Source organism: Cynoglossus semilaevis, chromosome 10 (genome assembly GCF_000523025.1).
Source record: "Cynoglossus semilaevis isolate Cse_v1.0 chromosome 10, Cse_v1.0, whole genome shotgun sequence".
Taxonomy (NCBI): domain Eukaryota; kingdom Metazoa; phylum Chordata; class Actinopteri; order Pleuronectiformes; family Cynoglossidae; genus Cynoglossus; species Cynoglossus semilaevis.
The window spans coordinates 16,612,351-16,624,545 of record NC_024316.1 but is presented as its reverse complement, the minus strand read 5'-3'; the positions used below and the strand labels follow the sequence as shown (position 1 = coordinate 16,624,545).

The 12,195-nt window shown below is 42.9% G+C and overlaps 1 protein-coding gene across 1 annotated transcript in view; it reads left to right on the top strand.

The window, feature by feature from the left end:
• scube3 (signal peptide, CUB domain, EGF-like 3) overlaps positions 1–12,195 on the top strand; it is a gene marked incomplete at its 5' end in the record, with an annotated part of 53,876 nt that overhangs the window by 1,183 nt on the left and 40,498 nt on the right. The window contains one exon of the mRNA XM_025059151.1: positions 8,999–9,133. Coding sequence (XP_024914919.1) covers positions 8,999–9,133 — 135 coding nt within the window. The remainder of the gene's footprint in view (positions 1–8,998; positions 9,134–12,195) is intronic.

The following is a 12,195-nucleotide window of genomic DNA, read 5'->3' as shown; positions in this document are numbered from 1 at the left end:
GAAGCTGTTGAACATACACAGCGTCAGCCCCTCACCGGCCCATTCTGTCACTCTTGTTAAGTGTCTTCCATTCAGCCGGCTTTAACTTGTTATTTTATTATGAAACTCCTGGGCCAGATTCCGCCCTTCCTCAGAAATCTATATCGGTCCCAGTCCCTGCATCATGTGCTTCAGCTGATACTGGAATCACCACTAACTCTGCCGAGGCTGCTGGGAGTCTGCCGTGGAGTAACAGGCAGCTTGCTGCAGCCGTTAAAGTGATGACAGAAAAACATATGAGCACTTGATTCACTGTGAAAGGCCTTTTACACGCAGGCCAGACACATGAGGCGCGGAGACTTGCATCATTTGTTCACTTGCCTGATGGACAGGCTGCGTTGCTGGGACAGATGTACTCTGTGGTGGAAAGCTCACATTTCAAGATCAATAATAAACCTGTTCTGACTTGTCGAGGCCTTTTGTTCTCTTGCAATATTTTACCCTCTTTCTCTCTCTCTCTCTCCCCTTCTCTCCCTCTCTCTCTTTCTTCCACTCTTGCGTTGTTTTGAAGCGGTGCTATTTTCCAAGTCATTTAGCAGTGGCGTTCACTTGTGCGTGCATCATTTGCTTTTCCCTGGATCAGCTCCTCCTGCTTGCGTGCAGGTGTGTAATCGCAATGTATGGTTGGTGTAGCTGCTGGTGTTCCATCAAAAATTGCATCATTGATCCTTTAGATATTTGTCACCGTGAAACGCTGCCTTAAACTCTTTTTTTTTTGCCTGTGTTCTTAATCTACAAGAATGACTTGCATGCCACAAGTTTCAAAGTTATTTATCTCCTGATTTATTAAACAAGTAACTCATTATTGGGCGTGTCGCCTGTCAGTAAAATGTAATCCACACTCTGCATCTGTCAGGTTTTTGACCTTTGACCTAACCCCCCCGCCTCCCTCCCCAAAAAAACCTAAATGACTAAATCCTACAGAGCCCCGACTCTTTCTACGGCCCCATCTTTTCTCATTTAAGGAAATAATCCGCAGCACAAAGAGGAACAGAGCTCCCCAAAAAAACCTAAATGACTAAATCCTACAGAGCCCCGACTCTTTCTACGGCCCCATCTTTTCTCATTTAAGGAAATAATCCGCAGCACAAACAACAGAGAAGAGGAAGAGGTCGAGTCAGGCTTTAATTTAAAGGCCCCAGCTTCCTCTCTTCTTCTGTTTTTGGCCCCTGAGAAAAGATTATTCCCTTTGGACCTCGAGTGGAGAGACTTCGCTGCTGGTTCCTCGACAAGGTCGAACCCTTGGAGCCCTTAAAGACCATATGTGCCCGCAGCTGCAGGAGGAGGAGGAGGAGAATGAGACTTTCACCTGATTTTTTTAAAAGGTTCACTTTGAGTTTAGAGTTGGAGATCTTTGAGGCGTTATCCCCTGTTGTTTACCCTCCAAGCTCGAGTCTTTTTATTTTATTTTCTTGTTTTGAAGTTCTCTCAGCATGTCATTACCTCCTGCCCTTCAAGCCTCTTCTATGCAGTTATGCAATATGCTACCACTGTTAGGTATGGACGTCAGCTCAGGGACACACATTAGGTCAGCGCACATGCAGTCCTGTCACTGTCGTCTATGTTTGCGTGCCGTCGCGTGTGCCGCACAACTCCCCGTAATTGGACGTTTTGGCAACGTAATGATAAAGGGCAGTGGCAGAAGGCAGCGGAGCATGAAGCAGAACACTGCCTCGTGCCCTCCACTGGGGATGCTCTGGTATCTGAGGGCTCTCCTGTCTGACCTAACCCCCCACAACAGCAATGTCCGGGAGTCAGCCAGGTGGAAGCAATGCAATCTGCGTGGAGTGCGAAGTGGTTCGCTGTATAATTTACCTGGCGGGGGGCTTTGTACCTTCTCAAAACTCACACTCGTGCGAGCAAGTGGAGCATATAAGAACTTGATTATATATTTTCTAACTGTCACTATTATTACCACGAGGCTGAGGGTTAGATGGTATTTAATCACCGCACTCCTTTCTTTTGTGGTCGAGGCTGTAAAGGATTTTTCAAGTCTCTGGAAAAACAGAGGAATCAATGTCAATTTAATCCAAAACACACATCCTCTTTACAATGAAAACCAGATGCAGGAAGGCTATTAGTTCCCCACTGCACCACGTCCCCACATTTATGACCTGTGTGTTTTGGTTGAGGTTCGACAGAAACCCAAATATACTCTTATCATTGCTGGAGCGTTAAACTCCCTCAAGTAGCCTAATATCATAAGCATCTGCAAAAATTTTCCTTGTCCTCATAACCGTAAATCACCAAATTTCACTTCTCTTTGGCCCCGTGGAGAGGCGTAGATTCTTCTTCTGTGCTCATAAAGCAGAAATGTCACAATAACAGACAGTGTTAATGTGGCTTTCTGGGGAAAGAGGGGCTCGAAACAGACGCCCCGGTCGGACGAGAGCTACCAAACTGCTGCAGGACAGGCTTTTGTCGTTCCGTTGTTCGGTCACCGCCCATCGTTTATTCATCACATGTTGCTACCTTTTAAGTGAGAACTGATTTCACGCCTCACACAGGCACAAACGGCTTAACGCAGCATGTTCTTTTGATTTTTATTGACCAACACGGGTTTGGTTGGTATTGATCCGGCAGACCTCAATTCCCCATGCAATTTACAGGGAAATTAATGCCCTTTTACTTTCACCTTCCCCGAAGATGATCTATAACACAAACGCAGTGTGGCTGTGGCTTCAAATTGAGCTATTTTAAAGATCCAACTGAAAAAAAAAGCCAGTGTCAGTTAACAGATCCTAGTGTTGTGCGCTAATGAATTTAATTGCACAGAGTTTGTTTGTTTGTTTGTTTCGCTTTGTTTTTTTTGACATTCACGTTGAAAGTGTCACTCAACATGTTTGATAGAGAATCTTTATCTGTCACCTGACACAGGGGCTCTGAGGCCGCCGCCCCCTGAGCCTTTATCCCTGTGCTTCAAATCCTTGGGGGTCACGTTGCAAGGATGGCTAATTAAACAGGGGGGGTTTAAGGCTAATATATTATTGACCCGGTTCAGATGAGAAAGAAGTAGTCATCAAATGGGGTCATGCTGATTTGCTCTGCGGCCCTTTTAAAAGCATTCCTTTCAAATGCACTGACCACTCTCCTACAGCTTTGATGATGACCCCAGCAACCTACAACCACCGATATCTGATTGGTCTTTTACTGGTCCTTTAACATTGAAACATATGACAACGGACCAAACAATGAAGAAGCAGTAATGATCTGGTGTTCCTCAGGGTTCACTTTTGGGTCCCATTCATTTTTCTTTCTATATGTTAAAATCCAGTATTCCTACGCATTTAAACTAAAAGAGAAAAATCTCGCCGCTATTTAATGTAGTATCAGTATGAATACAAATGTTGTAGTTTTCTATGAGCTGTTGGAAACATTGCTGCTGCTCAGAGAGAGCAAGAGAAAGGGAGATGCATTATAGATAAGAGTGGTGCTGGAGACACAAGCTGTACACATGGCATGGGCTGCACTTATCATGTTGCCAAAGCTCAACCCGACCATTAACTGTGCCCATAAACAAACAAGTTTGCTTTGAGACAGAGAGAGGGGCAGAGAGAGAGAGAAAGAGAGAGAGAGAGAATGATTTACAGTGCAAACAGTGTTTAGTTTCTTTCTTGCCCCGACTGTTACAGATCATGACCTTTAACCTCTTAATGCTGTATGGGCAGCTAAAGGCCTGGCCACTGAAGCAGTTTTGTATTGCACTAAGCAATGTGTATGTAGGCTATATGTATATGTGTAAGTAATTTTAATTAATTCAAACAGGCTCATTCTTTTGTGTTTATTTAACATTTTTCTCCGTATTGTTACTTCACTTCTTTGTCACTGGTTTCCCTTTTGAATTTCTGCACACTATTGAAATTTTTTGAAACTAAAATGTAAGAAGTGTTATTTAAATCAACATCTTCAGTACTTTTAAGGCATCAGTTTTCAGACCATTCACACTGTCCTCCGGCTGAACGGACCTTGAGATTAGATTTATGTTTGAAGGCAGGCAGTGGCTGCAGAGACATCAGTGCCGGGCCCCTTGTCTTCTGACATACGGCTGGCCTACTGTACCATACACTTATCCTGGGGTTTTGTCATTGAAATACTTTTAGACTTGTTTTGGAGAAACAGAAAAATACCATTCTGTATGACCTGAGCTCATAGTTTTAATTTAGGAAAGAACTGGGCGAGAGATTGGACTCCGAGTCTGAGTTTGTGCTTATTTACCAAAATGGTTACCTGGGAGATGGGCCTCCAGTCAGCAAAGTATGTGTTTCATCAAAGTTGCTCAAGTTGTGTTTATGAAAAAGGCTGAAATCAAACGTGGCTGCTGATTTCAGAATCAAATGCTACAGTAAACACACCGATGTTACCCGTGTTTGCTGAGCAGATGTTAATCAGCTGAATCAGATGCAGTGTCTCCGGCTTTTAATCTGAACAGTGTATCAGTGCATTAATGAAGCCGGGTCTCTGTTGTGTACAATTAAACACATGCCTGAAGTGTGTTTGCATTTTCTGGGTAAGAGTGTAATGGATTTTTTAATTTTTAATTTAGCATCTCTGCCCGCCTCAGGCCGGGTCCAGACTCCAGCCCTGATCCCCCGCTCAGCCAAATACACAGTCACTGAGCTGCAGATGCAAAAGAGAGAGAGAGAGAACAAGTAAATTGTGTAATCCTGTTTAAATACTAGAGAACTCTGATATAATTGAAGCTGACTGCGTTGTGTGCCACGCATTACTCACTGATGCTTAGTGAAGCCAACCGCTGCATGTTTTTCTACCAGAGCTGCACATTTGGCCCCCGGGAGAACCCCCCCCCACCCCACCATTTTAGCTCCCTGTCACAGCACATGGCTCCGATTTGCTGCCTTATTAAAGAGCACGCACCTCCTTAAATTCTGTAAATGAAATGCCCAGAGAGGCCAGCGTCTGTCCACTCACTTCCTCGTCTCTGCTGTGTCTAGACGACAGAGACACTTCTGTCTGATTCAGATAGAAACCAAAGGACGGCTTTAATGACGGACAGCAGTAATATTTAACGCCCCCTCCCCGTGAAAAGCCCCCAAAGTTTGCTCCAAGAAGAGAGCAGTTGAGCGTTTCACCAAAATACATCCAGGAGTTTCTGTAAGGCAACCACGGTGTTTACATGGCTCTAAAGCTCTGCACAAGGCCAAATGTTATATATACAGTCAAGGCTATCTGAGCAACCAGCGGACATGGCCTCTGCAAACACAACCAATCTCTTAATCTCTGCCCGTTTGAAAATTTCTCCTTCCCTTCATCTGCGGGAGTAGAGCGAGGATAGAGCAAAGACGTGTCTCATTTTTCAGAAGTGAGGCAGCGCTTTTAACTTGATTAAGACACTTTTTTTTTTCCATCCTCTCAAGAGGATTTTTAAAATACGTTTTAAGTCCAAATAACACGAGCACTTCTCCGAGCCGTGCCAGAACCCCTTTCCGCTAAGAAATATTTGCTTTGGACGCCAGCCTTGCCCAACACACAACACAGGGTAATTATGGGAGCTATTTAAACAGCAGAAATCTACTGACAGGCAACGCCTCGTTTGAAGAGATGAAGGAAGCAGGAAATGAAACCTTCATTGATGCGCTGGATGTATGGAAAAGAGAAGTCCCTCAGGTCCACTGAAGGTGGCTGCACATCTCATGAGGCAATTTGTGAGGACTTTAGTGTTTGCATAGCAGCCTTTACCTGTTTGCATTTCTGGGGTTTATGTGAGTGAGAGGGAGATGGAAGTGTCAGGAAGTTTGCCGGAGCCTGCTTTTTTTTCTCTTTTTTTTCTGTGCGTGTCTGTAAACATTTTATCTGCAAAGGTGCAGCTGTAGGTTGGTGGCAGCTTTCATCAGCTCTCAGGTCTCCTCTCTGTTACGGCCACTTTCATGATAGAGAGATGAAACCATAGGGTCAACACCAAAGCCGCCGCACAGTTGAATGACGAGCCGGTCAGCACTTTCTATTTCTACACTGCAGCCTTATTTCTCTGACTTGTAGTTTAAATCTTCGCCAGAGAGATTTTTTCTTTTTTTTTCTTTTTCTTCACGCACTGCTTCATTCTGCTGCAGAGTGATGCTTCAGCCACTCAACCTCGTCTGACACGAGACATTGTTTTTTAGAAGGAATCAATGCCTTTACTAGAATGTTGGTGCACAAGCACTGATGTGGCGAACCGTTAGGAATCAATGCCTTTACTAGAATGTTGCACAAGCACTGACGTAGCGAACCATCGGGGGCCACGAGTGCTGCCGCCCAGAGACCACATGAAAGAAAGAAACTTCTAATTTGGATGAAAAACGCAAAAAAAAAAAGGCTTGTTTTGAAGGCTGTAACCAGGCGCCTGTCAATCAGAACGTAGCATGTGCTGTCACCTGCTGTGCCTTGTTAGAGTCGGAGCCAAGGAAGGATTCTGAATAATTACATGTTCAGGAGTCATACACAAAAGGTCACAAAACTTAAAAAAAAAAATTGAGAAAAGTAAAAAATAGACAGATGAAAAGGCTGGACAGTATGTGAAGTTAGACACAACAAATGTTGGTCGTCAGTAAACCTCGTCTGTTAGATCTTTATCAGATTAATGTCAGAGACGTGAAGAACCAACAGGAAGTCAGAAAAACACTTAATTAAAAAAAAAAAAAATCTTTTTAGATCTTTGTGTCTTGTTTTACACTTATATTCTCCCAGAGAATCCAGAGATGGATTGGAGTAATTGTCCAAACACTTAATTTCCGATTCCGACAAATAATAGTTTCACTTTCACTTTCAACTCATTCCGACAAATAATAGTTTCACTTTCAACCTAAAACTATTTCAAGGTCATATCATCTGAGTGAAACCCAAACACTGCGCTGTGGTTGTCATTATCGAAGGAAAAATCTATGATGATTCTTACAGATATTACATAATTAAGGTAACATCAGACATCCCTAATTAGAGTAAAGTATATTATAGTAATGTATGTTAGAGTGGATCAGAGTAGATAAGATTAGATTGTCACTACAGACGACACAAGTACAAGCCAGTGAATCCAGACAGATATTTGTTCTGACTTCAGTCCTGAAGTTTTTTCTTTGCCTGTCAGTCTAACGGCATTGTTTCACTGTTGGATATTTCATCCAATAATAACACTTAATAACACTGTGGCCTGTTCACATTCTGACTCCACACAGTGCAACAAACCTGTATTTTCCCCTTTGAATTTATTTATGTCTTATTTTAAAACTTTTTTCCTGAAATTATTCCATTCAAAATAATTGTAGGTCTCAAATGGAGGCCAAACTCTGTCTGTAGCACAAAACCAGAGATTGAGTTCGTCACTGCTTCTGATTCATTCGCCCTCTTCCACCTCTGGACCCAGACGGCCATATTCTTAATCTGTCGTCTGTTGTGGTGTCTGTCAGCGAAATACAGCCTTTGTCCAAACAGATTGTTCAGTTTTTGTGTCACTGTGCAACTTCGCAAAACAAAGAAATTAGGTCTAAATTTGTGTTTGAGAAACAAGGGAAAGTCTGGCTACATATTTATCTTTGTTGAGCTGAAATGGCCCAGAAAGGAAACTGAATCCAGAGGCCTTCACGGACTGGACAAATAGACAGTAAATTAGTTTCAGATGATGGTTTATTAAAACTAAAGGTCTTGTGTATACAGCAGGTTATTGATACATCCAGCAAAGAGGAAGGATAGGGTTCCAGTGTTGTCAGTGGTGAAACGTGAAGCACAGTCTCGGTGGTGAAGTGAGGGCAGTTCAGTGCAACACAATATAGACATGTGAAAATGAAGTTCAAATTATTTCATTATGAAAAGCAAGAAGCCAACCATCAGAGGTGGTTCTCAAAACGCTGGTCATTTATTTCCTTCTTGTCAAATTACAATGTCTGTGAAAAGACGCAAAGACAGAACACATGGAAATGAACAATTCATTATGTGAGGAAATGAAACCAGCAGCTCTCATTTGTGGTGCGTTTTCTTTTCTGGAGACCTCAGGCCAAAACCATTTTTATTTTTACCCAGTTGAAGTGGATTTATATGATGGCTAGTGACCCCTCGACCCTGCTCCTGTCTCCTCTCCTTTCTCATGCTCCCTCCTCCCTCTCACAGCATTCTTCTTGTCACTGGTCACCACACGCTCGTCATCAGCAGGTACTCTGACCCAGGTGGATCGGGTTCCCCATTTACGGGGGATTGAGCTGTATGTGCATTTTCATGGCTTAGTGCTGCACAGTCGGAGAGCTTTAGTGCACTTCTATCACCGACCCCTCAGACCTGACGGGCTTTTCAGAAAAGTCGTTTCTTTTTGTTTGTTTGTTTAGAAAAAGCTCATTGGCTCCGTGTGGCAATTCTCTTCAAAATATTGACAGAAATTATATTTTAAATTTTGCTCCATACCCGAAATAAATATTACATAACATCATCACTTAGCAGTTAAAGAAGCCGTTTGTGATCTCAGGGTTGCCGGTTCAAATCCTGGCTTAGGCAGGACTGTGGTGAAGAATCAGCATTTTAAGTTATTGTACATATTTATTGAACCCATCCCTGCAGAGCAGATTAAGGGAAATTTGCTGCCTGTTCTATGGGATTTGAACCTGCAGTCCTTCAAGAACAAGGTCAATCCTGGCGTGACGAGCACCTCCCCCCCGCACCCCAGGGGTGGCTCATTGCTGCAGGGTAATAAATGGGAGGATGGAAGGTTAAAGAGATGAAAGGTTAAATGTAAAGGTCACTTATTGTGTTGTGTAAAAAGTATATGTGAAATGATAAATACAGAATTCAGATTTTTTTATTTTTTTATGTGAAATGATAAATACAGAATTCAGCCTTTTTTATTTTTATTTTTTTGGAGTTTCACATCTGCTGCTCATTACAGCTGCTTTTCCATCAAACATGTACGTTCAGGCCTGTCGTGCTCCCTGTGGAACCAGGTTTGTTGTTGATTGTTTTTTTTCTGCATGTCCTCTCACAGATGTGGATGAATGCGCAGAGGGCAACGGTGGATGCCAACAGATCTGTGTCAACATGATGGGCAGCTACGAGTGCAGATGCCGAGAAGGATTCCTTTTGAGTGACAACCAGCACACCTGCATCCAAAGACCTAAAGGTAGAATCTTGTTCAGTAGAGTTAGAGTTGGTGGAGGAATGTTTGTGGCTAAAGAACAATAAATAGATCTTAATGTCAAATTTATACACATATATGTGTATATATATATATATGTGTATATATATGTATATATGTATGTATATATATGTGTATATATATCTATATACACATATATGTGTGTATATATACACATATATATATTAAAAATATCTAAATATATTTTTATATATTTATATATATTTAATGTGCCAATTACACTTTTATATTTTTTATTTTCTGTACCTATTATGTTATAATAACAGTGTCTTGATCACTGAGAACCACTATGAAACTAAGAAAGAAAGAGGCAGAGGTCTAAGTAACATTGTGTTGTGACTGAAGTAACAAAGTTGTAGCGCAACTTTAAATGTGCAATACCTTTGTCCCATTAGGCTTCATTGAAATGTAAGCAAAAGCAACTGTCTCCAGACGGGGTGAGGATGTAAAGAACGGAGATAAATCTCTTTCCCATTTTTCCAGCCGGCCTTTTAAATTGAACCAATCTAGCGCTTGGCAGCGTTTGAAGGTATCTGGGTATGAGAGCAGCCCACGGGGTGCTGTGAGCAGAGAAAACAATTAGAGGAGTAGCCCAAGGCAGACACACCTCTTGTTTTTACAGCATTCCTGTGGGACAGAGCCGTGACAGGAGAAAGTACAGAGCCAACTGCTCTGAGGTTTACTGGTCAGGGAGTGAGGTGAAGCAGCCGTACAAACATGCATCGCTTCACTGCTGTATTTCAAGCAATGTAAAATGTTCTTTACTGGTTGGAAAAATATACACTATACAATATACACATACATATAAATATATATATTTTTTCATAAATATATATATACATACATATAAATATATACTTATACATGTATATATTTATATACGTATTTATATATATTAATATATATATATTTACTTTCTTTTCTTTCTCAATACTTCGTGCGGTTGATTCTTCATTACTCCGAGAAGCAACACCAGAGAGAGAGATCAGCTGCCATTACCGTTACAGAGAACATTTATTCCAGATATAATTATCCAGCTGTCTACAGATTCCTTAGCCCTGACAGTTTGGGTTGGGACGGTGTTGTGGTAGCTGCAATTTGCAGCCCCAGCTCTGACAGCATGTAGATGAAGACACAAGTGCGTCTTCATCTGCGCTCTGTCTGTGTCCCTTTGTCTGTAAGAACACTGCTGTGGTCGTCTTCAGACTCTAACCATCGTGAGTTCTCTGAAAGGTAAACTCCTGATTTTTCTTTTGGAAGTCTGGTTTTATGAGATCAGTCTGGCCTGGTGAACTGTCAGTGTTTACATTTCATAAACGCGGTGTTATTTGAGCGCGGGGGAAAAGCTGGATCACGCGTTTCAGAGAACCACAACTTTATCAGTGTTGTCAGAAGAAGAGCAGCAGCAGCTTGATCTCCTCCACCGCTTTCATTCTCTCTCCTCTTTCCAGCTCGACGAATGCCCTTGGTTGTTGTTAATCTTTCATTTTTATTTTTCCATTAAACGCTTTATTGATTCCAGATAAGACACATTTGAATCGGGAGATGAACCGATTCCATCAATGCTCAGATAGCCGCCCCGTCGTTGCGTCATTAGTTCTGAAAGACTAACAGACGACAGGGCGACACATCTGCTCGTGATTACTGCTGTGATTACAAAGAAAATGACAGTGTGAGGAAATTATTGGACAGTGAGTCTGCACAGACATGGCTCTGTTAGATCACTGAAAAATTGTGCACAAGTGGCACGGGGGAAAGAAAATGACGGAGAAAATCACATTGCATTCAAATCTGCCGGCCAAGTCACATTCGGCGTGCGGCTCCATCGGTTCACTTCTTGGAGAGCATGCCTACCCTTCTCATTTTTCTTATTAAAAAGACATCAGCTCTCTGTTTCTTTAATAATGGGTCAGGTGTAGTCAGTTCCACTAATGTGAGCTGGTCATACCAGTTTGTTTCCACTGCTGGTAAGCCCTTGTTAGCAGTGAGCCTTTGCCAATTAGGCAGCAGGGGTCTGCCAGCCTCTCAGATAACGACAAGTCTGCCGCTGGTCTGTCTCTTATTAGGCCTGCCCCTGCCCCTGCCCCTGCCCCCATGAACAGGAATAACTCTGGCCCAATGAAGGGCCTATTGTCTCCCAGGCCAGATTGTAACAGTTCATTTATTCTCTGCAGGCGTTTCTTCAAGTCGAGAAAAAAAAAAAAAAAGTCTTTTAAAAGGCCAGACAAGGTGCTCAGGGTTTGAGAGGAGTGCCATTTAGGTCAAGAAAAGTTCCTTTGCTACGTTTTGTGATTTATTGTCTCCTGCACGGAGGAGGATACCAGGGACTTTTGTGTATGTGTGTGAGAGACGGCATCCTGCACATTGGAATTCATGAACGTCTCCCCGAGGCAGCCCACACGGGTACAATTTTCATCCCTTTCCATATCTGAATATCTGCGAGGGCAGTTACTACATTAAGTTAAGTGTCCACTGATGGATTGTCATGGACGTCACGTCGCGCAGTTTATGCCTCAGTCCTTTTGTCACCGACTTTAAAGCTGGCCGCGTGTGGCTGCGATCTGAGAGTCTGCAGTGAAATCCATTGTCATGCAGCACAGCAGCTGAATTTCAAGTCTGTGGTACTGTAGATGGAGGGGAGAGGGAGAGGGAGAGGGAGGGCGGGGGAGGAGAGGGGGGTGAGTTGTTTGCATCACTCCTCCTGTAACTTTGCCAATCTGTATGGTGTGAGTGTGACTCAGGCACCTCTGTCAGCACAGAGTGGTCGTGACAGCCCAATGATTACATTATGGTCAGAGGCTGACTGTGAGGAAAACTTTGGAATTACATAAGGCCTGACGGAGGCTCAACTGTCACTCCTCGGCGCTCACGTCCCGGAGCTCCGCCTCTTGGCTCCTTCACTGTAGTCTCCAGTGCATAGTTACAAACTTGTTAAGTCAAAACCACAGTTACGTTTGCTGCGCAGTTTTTCTTCCCGTTCTTCTGGATACGACTAGGTTAGAACGTGACAGACCCTGAATGTCCAA